This window comes from Cydia splendana, chromosome 21, assembly GCF_910591565.1.
Source record: "Cydia splendana chromosome 21, ilCydSple1.2, whole genome shotgun sequence".
Taxonomy (NCBI): Eukaryota; Metazoa; Arthropoda; class Insecta; order Lepidoptera; family Tortricidae; genus Cydia; species Cydia splendana.
In genome coordinates, this window is record NC_085980.1 from 8,182,197 (window position 1) to 8,197,371 (window position 15,175).

At 40.6% G+C, this 15,175-nt stretch overlaps 1 protein-coding gene across 1 annotated transcript; it reads left to right on the forward strand.

Annotated features, from left to right (window-relative positions):
* The first annotated feature begins 192 nt into the window (after positions 1-192).
* Positions 193-8,077, forward strand: LOC134801144 (BTB/POZ domain-containing protein KCTD9). Its single transcript, XM_063773684.1, has 6 exons — positions 193-836; positions 4,392-4,591; positions 5,526-5,661; positions 6,170-6,244; positions 6,843-6,961; positions 7,917-8,077. The coding sequence occupies exons 1-6, from the start codon at positions 278-280 to the stop codon at positions 8,031-8,033; spliced, it is 1,206 nt and encodes a 401-aa protein (XP_063629754.1). The 5' UTR covers positions 193-277; the 3' UTR covers positions 8,034-8,077.
* Positions 8,078-15,175: the final 7,098 nt, after the last annotated feature.

The following is a 15,175-nucleotide window of genomic DNA, read 5'->3' on the forward strand; positions in this document are numbered from 1 at the left end:
CCTTTTTTATACTTATCAAATAAAATAATACAGGTCAATATAGGCCATATACGCTTTAAAACATTTTAAATTAATTAAAATCCAATAAGGTAAGGATATAGAAGCGTGAACAGAAACGACACGGTGGGTAGAAATAGATCAGTTTGACAGCTGTCAGTTAAGAAAAATGACATTTAGATTTGTCATTCATTGTCAACAAAGAAATCAATCGAGTTTTCGTCTATTTATTTTAAACATAAAGCCATATTTATCAGTTAATAACATATTAAAACATATTATGAAACGCGTGTATATATACAGAGATAAATCAGAACAAGATGGAAAGCTTATTACTGTGGAAGACTCGTTGGAAAACGTACTTTCTCAAGCAGCGACACTGTTTCAGTTATCTGTAGATAATGTGCAATTATACTCGGCAAATGATTGCCAAATTCATGATATACGTGCTATAAGGGATGAGGAGAAGATTTATATAGGTTTGAGCGACGAAGCGTCTTCCACGGTGACGAAATCGATTGAAAACTTGTCTGTGATTGATGTCGAAGAAAATACGGTTTCTGACTGGATAACATTGAATGTTGGTGGTAAACACTTCACCACATCGCGGTCAACATTGCTGGCTAAAGAGCCAATGTCAATGCTGGCGCGTATGTTCGCTGGGGACGACGATAAAGAGTATTTAATGAGGCCCAGTGCAAGGGATGCGGGTGGCGCGTACTTAATAGATAGGAGCCCGGTGTATTTCGAGCCGATACTTAATTATTTGAGGCACGGAGAAGTGATATTAGATAAGCATGTGAACCCCAGAGGGGTGTTGGAAGAGGCTGTGTTTTATGGTATGTTTTTGTAGCCCTAACAATTTTATTTGATTACAGTTCAATTGTATGTTCTTCTTTGTATCCGTTAGTCTACAGGTTGATTCACGAGCGCTGGTATGACAATGAACGTATAGGTATGAGTGACACCTGTATCAGTATACAGTCATATCCACCATTTTATTGGTTAACTAGCTGTGCCCGCGGCTCCGCCCGCGTGGAATTCGGTCTGTGTCAGTAAGCGGCTAATTTCTAATCCTAATTTCTCTCCCTCTCCCCTGGAGGCGGAACTTGAAGTAAAGTTGACATATGGATATACTGGAGGACTGTAGTAGTCCAGAAAAAATATTTTACAATTAGGTACCACTAAATAAAACTACACTCCAAAATCAATAGTTATTTTCGCCTTTATTAAAATTTTACACGTGATTTAAAAGACAGAGTAGTAGATGTATATCGGACGATACAGTAAGGTATACGCGCGCGAGCGAAAGCGAAGCGGCCTGCCTGGCTAGAGCGCCACCCACTCACCGTGGTCTTCTTCAGACTCCTGAGGAAGACCACGTGCCCCTTGTAACCTCAATGCGTTGCGAGACTTTCGCGAATGATTCGATTTTTTTCGGGAAGGCATGGTAATGCGTATAAAATGATTTGATAGACAGTTGTAATTTTTTTCTTTTATTATGGAAATCAGTCACATAATTTTATCACGAAAATGGACAGTGCTGCAGCACTAACTTTGCAACAGAGTAATGCTGCTGCAGTCGCCATATCTTAGAAAGTGATTGTAAACGCGAGCGAAGCAAGCGCGAAAATTGTTCGATATAAAAACGCAATTTGATAGACAGTTGTACATTTTTTCTTTTAGTATGGAAATCAGTCACATAATTTTATCAGGAAAATTGACAGTGCTGCAGCAGTAACGTTGCAACAGAGTAATGCTGCTGCAGTCGCTATATCTTAGAAAGTGATTGAAAACGCGAGCGAAGCAAGCGCGAAAATTGTTCGATATAAAAACGCAATTTGATAGACAGTTGTACATTTTTTCTTTTAGTATGGAAATCAGTCACATAATTTTATCAGGAAAATTGACAGTGCTGCAGCAGTACCGTTGCAACAGAGTAATGCTGCTGCAGTCGCCATATCTTAGAAAGTGATTGAAAACGCGAGCGAAGCAAGCGCGAAATTTTTTCGATATAATAACGCAATTTGATAGACAGTTGTACATTTCTACTTTTAGTATGGAAATCAGTCACATCATTTTATCACGGAAATTGACAGTGCTGCAGCAGTAACGTTGCAACAGAGTAATGCTGTTGCAGTCGCCATATCTTAGAAAGTTATTGAAAACGCGAGCGAAGCGAGCGCGAAAATTTTTGGATATAAAAACGCAAATTGATAGACAGTTGTACATTTGTACTTTTAGTATGGAAATCAGTCACATCATTTTATCACGAAAATTGACTGTGCTGCAGCAGTAACGTTACAACAGAGTAATGCTGCTGCAGTCGCCAACCGAATATCACCTTTATCATATCTTATAACGTGATTGTAAACGCGAGCGAAGCGAGCGCGAAAAATTTTCGATATAAAAAACGCAATTTGATAGACAGGTGTACATTTTTACTTTTAGTATGGAAATCAGTCACATCATTTTATCACGGAAATTGACAGTGCTGCAGCAGTAACGTTGCAACAGAGTAATGCTACTGCAGTCGCCACCCGAATGTCACCTTTATCATATCTGATAACGTTATTGAAAACGCGAGCGAAGCGAGCGCGAACATTTTTCGATAGAAAAAACGCAATTTGACTTAGAAAGTTATTGAAAACGCGAGCGAAGCGAGCGCGAAAATTGTTCGATATAAAAACGCAAATTGATAGACAGTTGTAACTTTTAGTATGGAAATCAGTCACATCATTTTATCACGAAAATTGACTGTGCTGCAGCAGTAACGTTACAACAGAGTAATGCTGCTGCAGTCGCCAACCGAATGTTACCTTTATCATATCCTATAACGTGATTGTAAACGCGAGCGAAGCGAGCGCGAAAATTTTTCGATATAAAAAACGCAATTTGATAGACAGTTGTACATTTTTACTTTTAGTCCCAACCAGGCGCGAAGCCAGGATTGGATTCACTCGAAAGCGCTACTTGATAGGATTGCTTTTAGTTTTCGGCTTTCACGGGGCCCCTTAATATTATAACACTTTGACAGTTAGGTCTCAGGATCGCGGCTAAGGAGCAACTCGGCTTGGCCGACAAATATGGCGTGCAAGAGAGCAAAATTCGCTATAAAATCGGTAACCTATGTCGAAAAAATCGGCTGGTCGAAAGCAAGATTTTTTCCTTGGCTTTAAGGGCCTCTACGTATCCCTACGACCCTTCGTTATTAGATGGGTACTTGTACACGTATAAAAGTTTAATGTAGGTACCTACTCCACGACGACTGCAATGCTTATTTTGCTTAAAACTCTAAAAGGGTTAATCCGGCACTGCAAATGACAGAGGTCAATGTTTTTGTTTTTCAAAGTACCCACCTTCGTGGCCATTATTAAGTGCATAAAGGAGGCGATACCTACTTACGTATGAATATGGATTTGATATGGGTGCGATATAATTACGATTAGGTATAATTCATGATGGAGAAAATTTATAATTTTAAATAATTAATATAATTATGCAATTATACGCGTGTTGATATGTGTGTTTATTTTACCAATACGTAACAACTATGTAAACTCATTTTTAGTTTTCTTGATTAATTAATGTTTACTCAGTTCCCCAAAAGATGGCACTGTGCAATGAGGGGCAATTAATTTACTGTCGTTTAATTTTGTTGTATTATTAAATCAACATAATTATTCAATTAAATTTGTTGATATCCGTACCCCTCTTCTAAACTTAGAGTTAATTTGGCAAAATCTTTCCTCGGTTGCTTATTTATGTCACAACGTATTAAATTTAGCGCCATCTGTTAGTTTACCAGGGTACTCAATAGTGGTAGCACGTATTTGAAAAAAGTTTGCCCCTCCTTCCTAAGTAGCGCCATAAGATTCAGGGGCAAACTTAAGTCAATCGAGTGTTGTGGCTACCCCCCCTTTTAGGGGTTGAATTTTTATAGCCTATAACCTGGCCGGGAATTTTCTCGACAGATTAGTAAAGTTTTCATCAACATCCGTTCAGCGGTTTTCACGTGATGCGCGTTCAAATAAACAGACAAACAGATAAACAGATAAACAGACAAACAGACAAAAATTCTAAAAACTTTTGGAACGTGTTCTGTTATCGATTCTAAGTATCCCCAGCCAACTTTTTTTCAAATATCTTCCATGTACAGACGTTCGACCGTCTTCAGCTTTATTATATGTATAGATAGATGTGATACACACATAGATATTTTCATTTACTCATTCATTCCATTTGTGCCAGCTCTTGTGAACATGTACCTACAGCTTAAATACAATGGCTTGATGTAATAATCTTTATTGATTTTCAAACTGCATAAGGTTCTACACCAAATGAAATTTTTAGTATGTTCCATAAATTAATATTTGTTATATCAAACATTTCAGGTATAGAATCAATGATACCGCAACTCAATGAACTGATTGAGAGCTCGGCCTCGAATACTGGCACCAGCCAAGCCCTGAACCGCATGGATGTGGTGAAGGCTCTCATCATGACTCCGATCAGCTCGGAACTGCGATTCCAAGGGGTCAACTTGGCTGGAGCGGACTTGAATAAGCTGGACTTGAGAAATATTAATTTTAAGGTAATTTTGAAAACTTTATATTATTTTTGTCAACTTAAGAGTTACTTTGCCGGACATACTTTGGATTGAAGACTTTGTTGTTGTTATTGACTCAAGTAGTGTGAAGACGTCTAATATGTCACACAAAATTTGTGTGCAAGTAGTGCAGATATACCTAGCAAGTTTATTTTTATTTATTTAATAAGATATTGTCTTCCTCGTCTGACAAAGATTAGGTTGGTGTACGCTTTCCTTCCGTCCTAGAAGCATTTCCAAATTTAAAGTTAAAGAATTTAGAGGAATCATATGTGATGGCAAATGATAAATTAGGTACTAACAAATTTAGATAGGTCTGCTTGTAAATCATTGTAGAACCATTTTTGGCACGACCCGGCTCTATCGTCTGACATTATAGAATAAGGTGCTTAATGCTAGCTTAATAAATGATTTACTTGTAGAACAACTTCCTCAGTGTGAGAATAGAAATAAATTATGTGTCACAAAACTAACATTTCATTTTGACATCCTTTAGAAACCCCTGGATAGTTGATGGAAATAAGTGTAAGCACCTGCTTGAGTTTTTGGTTAAGATTTAGATTGGTTAATTTAGTAACCTTAATTGTCCGTGAGTTTCCCCAGGGCAAAGCCCCAGCCGGGCTAGGAAAACTCCCCGTGACAATAAGCTAGTTATTTTTATGATATAGGAGGCAAATGAACAGACAAATACAAATACAAATACAAAAACAAACACAAATCACCTCATGGTAAGCATTTACCTGCAACACCAGAGGAGTTGCAAATGCATTGCCATAATTTAAGATAGCACTACACTCTTTTCTTGAAGGTCTTATATCTTATAAGGCTGGCTTATGCCTGGATATAGATTATCTTGTAATTTTATGCCTCCTGCAAAAAGCTATGAGTAGTAAACACGTATATATTTTTTAATTTTCAGTATGCCTGCCTGTCATACTGCAATCTCAGTGGTGCCAACCTCTCCAACTGCTGCCTGGAGCGCGCGGACCTGTCGCACGCGAACTTAGAGGGCGCCCAGCTCATTGGAGTAAAAGCATTGTGTGCCAACATGGAAGGTAAAACCACAGATAACTAATGGTGCTACCATACAGAGGAAACTTCCTACAAAACCGAAGTTTGACAGCGGTTCAGGGACGAATCATGCTCTCTCTTTCTAATATCTTACTATTCCTTTCGGCTATTTAGGGTTGTCAAAATTCAAGCCTTTATCTTATCTGTGGTCGTTCACGCAAAGAGACGTCAAGTTGTGTCAACCCTAATAATTGCTCGGACCAAAGCTGAGCCGAACGGAGCCAAGTTTGCCTGAAGGGAGGAGTTTCGCACCCCTGGTAAAACATTGAATATGATAGTAACCTGTTCAGAATCAAATCCCACAAATCTACCTACCTGAGGCAAACTCCCGTGGGCCCTATGGCCCTATCCTCTTGTGAGGCCCTATTCTCCATTGTACAGTCACAGTTTTTTTTTGTTTTTGTGCACGTCCGGCGCTCATGGAGAGCCTTCTCATAAAGCTTGTTTTCAAATTAACTACTACTCATGCAATATTATATTTTCGTGTTTCAGGAGCAAATCTGAAAGGGTGTAATATGGAAGATCCTGCCGGCGCCCGAGCAATCATGGAGGGAGTTAATTTAAAAGGTTAGTGGTTAATTTAAATGCTAGAGCGCTGGTGGCCTAGCGGTAAGAGCGTGCGACTTTCAATCTCCGGATCCGAAAAACTATTTGGAACCCGCGACCCGGAGGTTTCCAAATAGTTTTTCGGAACTTATGTAATATCATTTGATATTTACCAGTCGCTTTTCGGGGAAGGAAAACATCGTGAGGTTCCTCACAATGTTCTCCTTAGTCCGGATTAGTCTGGACTAATCCTAATAAGGCCTAGTTTCCCCTCTGGGTTGGAAGGTCAGATGGCAGTCGCTTTCGTAAAAACGTCAATTCTTGGGATTAGTTGTCAAGCGGACCCCTAGGCTCCCATAAGCCGTGGCAAAACGCCGGGTTAACGCAAGGAAGAAGAAGGTTAACTTAAATGCTACTTTGTTTGGTTTATGAAAGGTTCATTGTAAATATTGTAATGCACAGTGGGCATTGGGTTAAATGACTTATATGACAAAAAATCGAATGTCTTTTATAAGTACGCCATCTAAATAGTAGCTCCCTGCCTTAAACATTATAAAATGTTCTAATTAAGTAATTATTATTCTAATCTGAAACCTGAACCTCTTTCTCTTTTTTGCAGGTGCAAATCTGGAAGACAGCAACATGGCAGGGGTCAACTTGCGAGTGGCAACACTCAAGAATGCTAACCTGCAGAATTGCGTGCTCCGTACGGCGGTATTGGCTGGTGCCAACTTAGAGGTAAAAAATATTTTGTTAAGGCCTCTACAGACGTCACCTATACTTGCATGCGATTTATGTTACATTTCGGCAGTGGTCGATTTATTGAATATAGTCTGTCAAACCATTTCCGTCAGAAGATACAGCGGCAAATTTTAATAAGTTTTTAGCAAAAATTTCATTTTTGGGTCAAGCTTTTATCGCTGACTGTACTTTTCTTATGACAGACAACTAATACTAATCGAGACAATTCTAAAAACCCCTAACACTTAGGTTGCGTTGTTTCATCACAGAGTTCCCATGGCCACCTCCTGTCTCCATCATATCTGATGATTTGTCTGTCTGTCTGTGTGTAATCAAATCTTGCAAGTTAAATTTGATCCACTTCCCGGTTTCCGATTGAGCTGAAATTTTGCATGCATGTATAAATCGGATGACAATGCAATATTATGGTACCATCGAGCTGATCTGATGATGGAGACAGGAGGTGGCCATAGGAACTCTGTGATGAAACAACGTAACCTAATTGTGTTAGGGGTTTTTAGAATTGTCTCGGTGAGTATTAGAGTTGTCTGTCGTAAGAAAAGTACAGTCAGCGATAAAAGCTTGTACCAAAAATGAAATTTTTGCCAAAAACTTATTTAAATTAGCCTTTTTTTTCTACTGGCGGAAATGGCTTGACAGACTATAGGGACCGTGCGCGTTAGAGGGCTGCCATCTTGTGGCCTGAATTAGAAACATGTGCACATGTACATTGCCAAAGCAAGTGCTACCATCTACCGTCCTCGTAGGTACGGTTCCTTGTGCATAGTAGGTTCTGCTATCTTGTGGGCTACATCGGAAGCATAAACGTTACATTTACGCCTTGCGCCAAAAATCTGATGACTCCTATGCTGCCCCCTATAGGTCTCGTTCCGTCGTGAGTAAAATTAAATAACTTTTAGAATATTTAATTTACTTTTTTGTTTTGTTTCAGTGCTGTGATTTATCCGGAAGCGATCTGCACGAAGCCAACCTCCGCGGTGCCAACCTTAAAGACGCCGCGTTTGAACTCATGCTAACACCGCTGCACATGTCCCAGACCATACGATAGATTAATAAAAAAACCTATTGCATAATAAAATACAAACTAATAAGTACTACCATTAGTGATTTTGTATGTAAAATTACGAATATTATGCAATCCGGCCGGTTCCATGTTGGCTATGGGTCATAATAAGCTGACATTTATTGTGATTTTACTTATTTAATTGAATAAATTATTTATTATTCGCTTATGCAGTATTTTTATCAATTTATAAATTGTTCCGTAAAATTATCCTCTACCCACCCACAAGTCAAAACTTGGCAAAGCTGAAGAGGGTCGAAAGTCTGTACATGGAAGATATTCGAAAAAAAGTTGGCTGGGATAACAGAACACGTTCCAACAGTTTTTAGAATTTTTGTCTGTTTGTCTGTTTATTTGAACGCGCATCACGTGAAAACGGCTGAACGGATTTTGATGCAAACTTTACTAATCTGTCGAGAACATCCCCGGCCAGGTTATAGGCTATAAAAATTCGACCCCTAAAAGGGGGGGTAGCCACAACACACGATTGACTTAAGTTTGCCCCTGAATCTTATGGCGCTACTTAGGAAGGAGGGGCAAACTTTTTTCAAATATGTGTCTAACTTTATAAGAGAGGGTACGGATATCAACAAATGGGGTTGGCAACTGTCAAAGGTTTGCCTAGATGGCGCCATCATAGCTTGCCCCTTTTTCTATGAAAATTGGCTTAAAGGGCTGGCATCCAGGGTATTAAAAAAACAAAAATTTGACACAATTCTAGGGATTGGGTTTTTAGCAGATGGCGCCATCATAGCTTGCCCTGTCAATCCCTAGAATTGTGTCAAATTTTTGTTTTTTTAATACCCTGGATGCCAGCTCTTTAAGAGCGCTCTTACAAGAAAAGTCGAAATAATGCAAAATTGATGATACTAGTCGACGAAATTCAGGACTTTGCGCTCATTATTAGAAACAATGAGTACTTGTTCCAGTAAAAGCGTCTTCTTATCTTTATAAATGTCGTTGTAAATATTAGAAAAAGGACTTATTAAATTAGTAATGATTTTTTTTCTGATGGTCGTTTCCGAAAAACCCCGTGAAGCACTGAATGGCGAGCTCTTATTTGGAAATGTTGAGAATTTTACTCTGCTAAACCTGGCTATTTTGTATTACTAATACCCTGTACTTTAGGCATATCAAACTATATTTTTCCTACATACCTTTGAGAAAGAGAAAATCAAAGTAAAACGAACTCGATTTTCTCTCCGAAACAAGTGTCAATTCCTACGAAAATCTACTTAATATCGAAGTCATTTTCATACTCAAGCAATCTGCAACGTTTGCTTATACTGTTGGTATACATTAGTGTTTATGAAATTCTACTATAATTTTTTGACAATTTTTTGAAAACTACTCTATATTACCGATGACGCGCGCTGCGCCAGCTCAGTGCCGCGGCAGAGCTTGTAGAGGCAGGACGTGTGTCGGTCGGCTCCGCACATTTTCAACGGCGACGACGAGGTTTTTTATCATTGTGTGCGGCGGGCGCCGTGTAAAACGCTATACTGTGTGCGTGTAAACCGCAACGAGAGACTTTGATCCTAGCACCGTTTTTATAGTATTATAATTTATAATGGTACAGTTTAATAAACTACCGGACAGGATTAAAAATATTTGAAACGACCTGACATTCTATATGTATTTATTTGACTCAAGATAGTACTCAGGGTCTGATGATGGAGCCGGAAGGTGGGCACCGGTACCAATCAACCATGCAACTAAACCACTTTGTGTTTAGGCTCGTTTTATTCATCTCAACAAGATCTTTGACACAAGATAGTACTCAGGGTCTGATGATGGAGCCGGAAGGTGGTCACCGGTACCAATCAACCATGCAACTAAACCACTTCGTGTTTGGGCTCGTTTGATTCGGCTCAACAAGATCTTTGACTTAAGATAGTACTCAGGGTCTGATGATGGAGCCGGAAGGTGGTCACCAGTACCAATCAACAATGCAACTAAACCACTTCGTGTTTAGGCTCGTTTTATTCGTCTCAACAAGATCTTTGACTTAAGATAGTACTCAGGGTCTGATGATGGAGCCGGAAGGTGGTCACCGGTACCAATCACCCATGCAACTAAACCACTTCGTGTTTGGGCTCGTTTGATTCGTCTCAACAAGATCTTTGGCACAAGATAATACTCAGGGTCTGATGATGGAGCCGGAAGGTGGTCACCGGTACCAATCAACCATGCAACTAAACCACTTCGTGTTTAGGCTCGTTTGATTCGTCTCAACAAGATCTTTGACACAAGATAGTACTCAGGGTCTGATGATGGAGCCGGCAGGTGGTCACCGGTACCAATCAACCATGCCACTAAACCACTTCGTGTTTAGGCTCGTTTTATTCGTTTCTATAAGATCTTTGACACAAGATAGTACTCAGGGTCTGATGTTGGAGCCGGAAGGTGGTCACCGGTACCAATCAACCATGCAACTAAACCACTTCGTGTTTAGGCTCGTTTGATTCGTCTCAACAAGACCTTGGACACAAGATAGTACTCAGGATCTGATGATGGAGCTGGAAGGTGGCCACGGGTACCAGTCTACCATGTAACTGAACCACTTCGTGTTTGGGCTCGTTTGATTTGTCGCAACAAGATCTTTGACACAAGGTAGTACTGAGGGTCTGATGATGGATCCGGAAGGTGGTGACCGGTACCAATCAACCATGCAACTAAACCACTTCGTGTTTGGGCTCGTTTTATTCGTCTCAACAAGATCTTTGACTTAAGATAGTACTCAGGGTCTGATGATGGAGCCGGAAGGTGGTCACCGGTACCAATCAACCATGCAACTAAACCACTTCGTGTTTGGGCTCGTTTGATTCGTCGCAACAAGATCTTTGACACAAGTTAGTACTCAGGGTCTGATGATGGAGCTGGACTGTGGCCACGGGTACCAGTCTACCATGTAACTGAACCACTTCGTGTTTGGGCTCGTTTGATTTGTCGCAACAAGATCTTTGACACAAGGTAGTACTGAGGGTCTGATGATGGATCCGGAAGGTGGTCACCGGTACCAATCAACCATGCAACTAAACCACTTCGTGTTTGGCTTCGTTCGATTCGTCGCAACAAGATCTTTGACACAAGTTAGTACTCAGGGTCTGATGATGGAGCTGGACTGTGGCCACGGGTACCAGTCTACCATGTAACTGAACCACTTCGTGTTTGGGCTCATTTGATTCGTCGCAATAAGATGTTTGACACAAGATACTACTCAGGGTCTGATGATGGAGCTGATGATGATAGACAGGTACCCGTCGCCACCTTCGCGCTCCATCATCAGACCCTGAGTACTACCTTGTGTCAAAGATCTTGTTAAGATGAATAAAACGTGCCTAAACACGAAATGGTTTAGTTGCATGGTTGATTGGTACCGGTGACCACCTTCCGGCTCCAACATCAGACCCTGAGTACTATCTTGTGTCAAAGATCTTGTTGAAACGAATAAAACGAGCCTAAACATGAAGTGGTTTAGTTGCATGGTTGATTGGTACCGGTGACCACCTTCCAGCTCCATCATCAGACTCTGAGTATCACTTAGTGTCAAAGATCTTGTTGAGACGAATCAAACGATCCTAAACACGATGTGGTTTAGTTGCATGGTTGATTGGTAATGGTACCTTCCAGCTCCATCATCAGAGCCTGAGTACTGTCTTGTGTCAAAGATCTTGTTGAGACGAATCAAACGAGCCCAAACACGAAGTTGTTTAGTTACATGATAGACTGGTACCCGTGGCCACCTTCCAGCTCCATCATCAGACCCTGTGTATCTTCAGTGTCAAAGATCTTGTTGAGACGAATCAAACGAGCCTAATCATGTTACTACATGGTTGATTGGTATCCGTGACCACCTTAATCATCATCAGATCCTCAGTACCAGTTCGTTTTTAAACCCTCGTTGATACAAACTTTACAACCTATAGGTACCAAATGCAATGACGAAACATGTAAATAAGCGAGTAGGTACCTATAATTTCTTTCGAGTAATATACCTTCATAAGTACATATCATACAAGTATGGGGCTATTCATAAATTACGTCGTTTCAAATGGGAGGAGTGGGGGGGGGGGGTCTGGACATCGGATGATGGTAACATGACGTAGGAGGAAACAGATTCATCCGAAGCTTGATTTTTGGATGATTTGAGGGGCGGGGGGGGGGGGTCAAAAATCGTCAAAAATAGATGACGTAATTTATGAACAGCCCCTATGTACATTTGCACTGCATTTAGTATTTTCGTACTTACCAAATAACAGTTTTAGAACTTTAAAAGTTAAGTACAGTTAGTGTTGTTATGGTTGATTTCAATATGCTTCGCGAAGGATCAAGAATGTTTAATCCATCATTGTAGTGCGAGCGTGGTAGAAGGGATCGGCGTACTGAGCTCGCACGGCCTGCCGCAGCGCGTAAAATACCTAAACTCGCTCAACGCCGAAATGTAATAGCGCTCTTAAGCCAAATCTCATAGAAAAAGGGGCAAGCTATGATGGCGCCATCTAGGCAAACCTTTGACAGTTGCCAACCCCATTGAATAATTATGTTGATTTAATGATACAACAAAATTAAACGACAGTAAATTAATTGCCCCTAATTGCACAGTGCCATCTTTTGGGGAACTGAGTAAACATTAAGTAATCAAGAAAACTAAAAATGAGTTTACACAAAAAGAATAGATTAAGATAGATAGATCTATGTGTTAAAATTGTTAAATATGAAACGGTGTCGTCACGCCATCTAGCCGAGGATAGGCTAAAGGTGTGTGCGGCATCTATTCGAGAATGACTTTTACTTGAATTCCGAGGCACGTTTTTTCCTTAGACTTTATTCGTCTTATACGAAGTTACATATGTCTTTGGTTTACATAATTACGTAGTGGTAAAATAAACACACATATCAACACGCGTATAATTGCATACTTATTTAAAATTATAAATTTTCTCCGTCATGAATTATACCTAATCGTAATTATATCGCATCCATATCAAATCCATATTCACACTACAACTTACAACTACAACTACAACTTACTTCAATTGTATATAGCACTTAATAATGGCCACGAAGGTGGGTACTTTGAAAAAAAAACATTGACCTCTGTCATTTGCAGTGCCGGATTAACCCTTTTAAGCAAAATAAGCACTTGCTTAGGGCACCACGTCTAGGGGGCACCAAAACCGTAGGCAAAAAAACGCGCAGGCTGCATCAGCATTGCAGTCGTCGTGGAGTAGGTACCTACATGAAACTTTTATACGTGTACAAGTACCCATCTAATAACGAAGGGTCGTAGGGATCAAGTAAGAGAGTGAGGGTACCTACGTAAGAACATCTACAACGTAGGCTTTCGATTTGACCTTACGCGGAGGCCCTTAAAGTCATGGAAACGGCCAGCCGATTTTTTCGACATAGGTTACCGATTTTATAGCGAATTTTGCTCTCTTGCACGCCAGATTTGTCGGCCAAGCCGAGTTGCTCCTTAGCCGCGATCCTGAGACCTAACTGTCAGTGTTATAAGGGGCCCCGTGAAAGCCGAAAACTAAAAGCATCCTATCAAGTAGCGCTTTCGAGTGAAGCCAAAGAGCGAGCATAAATACAATTTCAAGCCACTCTTTTGCAGTTCGGCGTTAGGTCTTATGCGAGGCCTTCTGCCTTACGGCAAAGTTGATCTTCTGCCTTAATTACACTTGGGCGTGGATCCAAATCCAAGCTTTCCTCTTTCGCAGCTGAGCCTTCTGCCTGGCTCACACTTCGCCAATTCCAAGCTCTGCTTTCTTGCATCTTTTCACCTCTCTTGCATCAACCTCGCTGAGACCTTTAAATATCGAGCCCTATGCGAAGCTAGGCTGATAAAAAACTGTCCCATCCCTTCTCTGTATGAAATCCTGGATTCGCGCCTGGTTGGGACTAAAAGTAAAAATGTACAACTGTCTATCAAATTGTGTTTTTTATATCGAAAAATTTTCGCGCTCGCTTCGCTCGCGTTTTCAATAACTTTCTAAGATATGATAAAGGTGACATTCGGGTGGCGACAGCAGCAGCATTACTCTCTGTTGCAACGTTACTGCTGCAGCACTGTCAATTTTTGTGATAAAATTATGTGACTGATTTCCATACTAGAAGTAAAAATGTACAACTGTCTATCAAATTGCGTTTTTTATATCGAAAAATTTTCGCGCTCGCTTCGCTCGCGTTGTCTATTGCTTTCTATCATATACCAAAGGTGACATTCGGGTGGCGACTGCAGCAACATTACTCTGTTGCTACGTTACTGCTGCAGCACTGTAAATTTTCGTGATAAAATGATGTAACTGATTTCCATACTAAAAGTAAAAATTTACAACCATCTATCAAATTGCGTTTTTTATATCGAGCAGCGCGACAGTCGAGCAACAAAAGCTGTAACCAGACGGGCGGACCGGACCGCGACTTTGGTCCGGTCCGAGGCCAGAGGGCCTACCGCAAACCACGTTCGACGTGTTGCCTCTCTGTCGCACTTGTATTTACGTACGTAAGTGTGACAGGGAGGCAACACGTCCAACGTGATTCGCGGTAGGCCTTCTGTTCGATAGTGTGTAAGGTGGTCCCCCGTACGTCCGTCAAGGACGCAGCTATAAGTGAAAGTGAGAAAGAGATATTTTGACCGCACCAAGGTCGCGTTTTCACCTCTCGTTTACGGCTTCGCGCCGCGATTCGCGCACGAGTGTGGAGTGGGCTAAAGAATATAAAACATGTCATTGATGCATGAAGGCGGTTTGTTTACAAAGGATCTACCGGGAAACGCACAAATCGAAATTTAGTTACCATCTGCCTCTTCTATCGCTCGAATGTGAAAGAGTGATAGAGAGGCTAGATAACGTAATTTTGATTTTCTATTTCGCGGTAGACCCTCAAATTGTGATGGATCGTGGTAGTGGCGCCCCCTAGCCCCCTACGCAGAGTTTCGCGTGATATTCCCTATTACATTTTAATTCTAAAACATGTAACAAAATCAAATAGTTTACTAGAATAGTAACCGATTTATATTCAAGTTTATTCATATTAGATAACACTGCAAAATATACATTCTATTGTATGTAATGTAATAGAAAACCAACTTCTTTTTTCTGTGTTATGGCACCATTGCG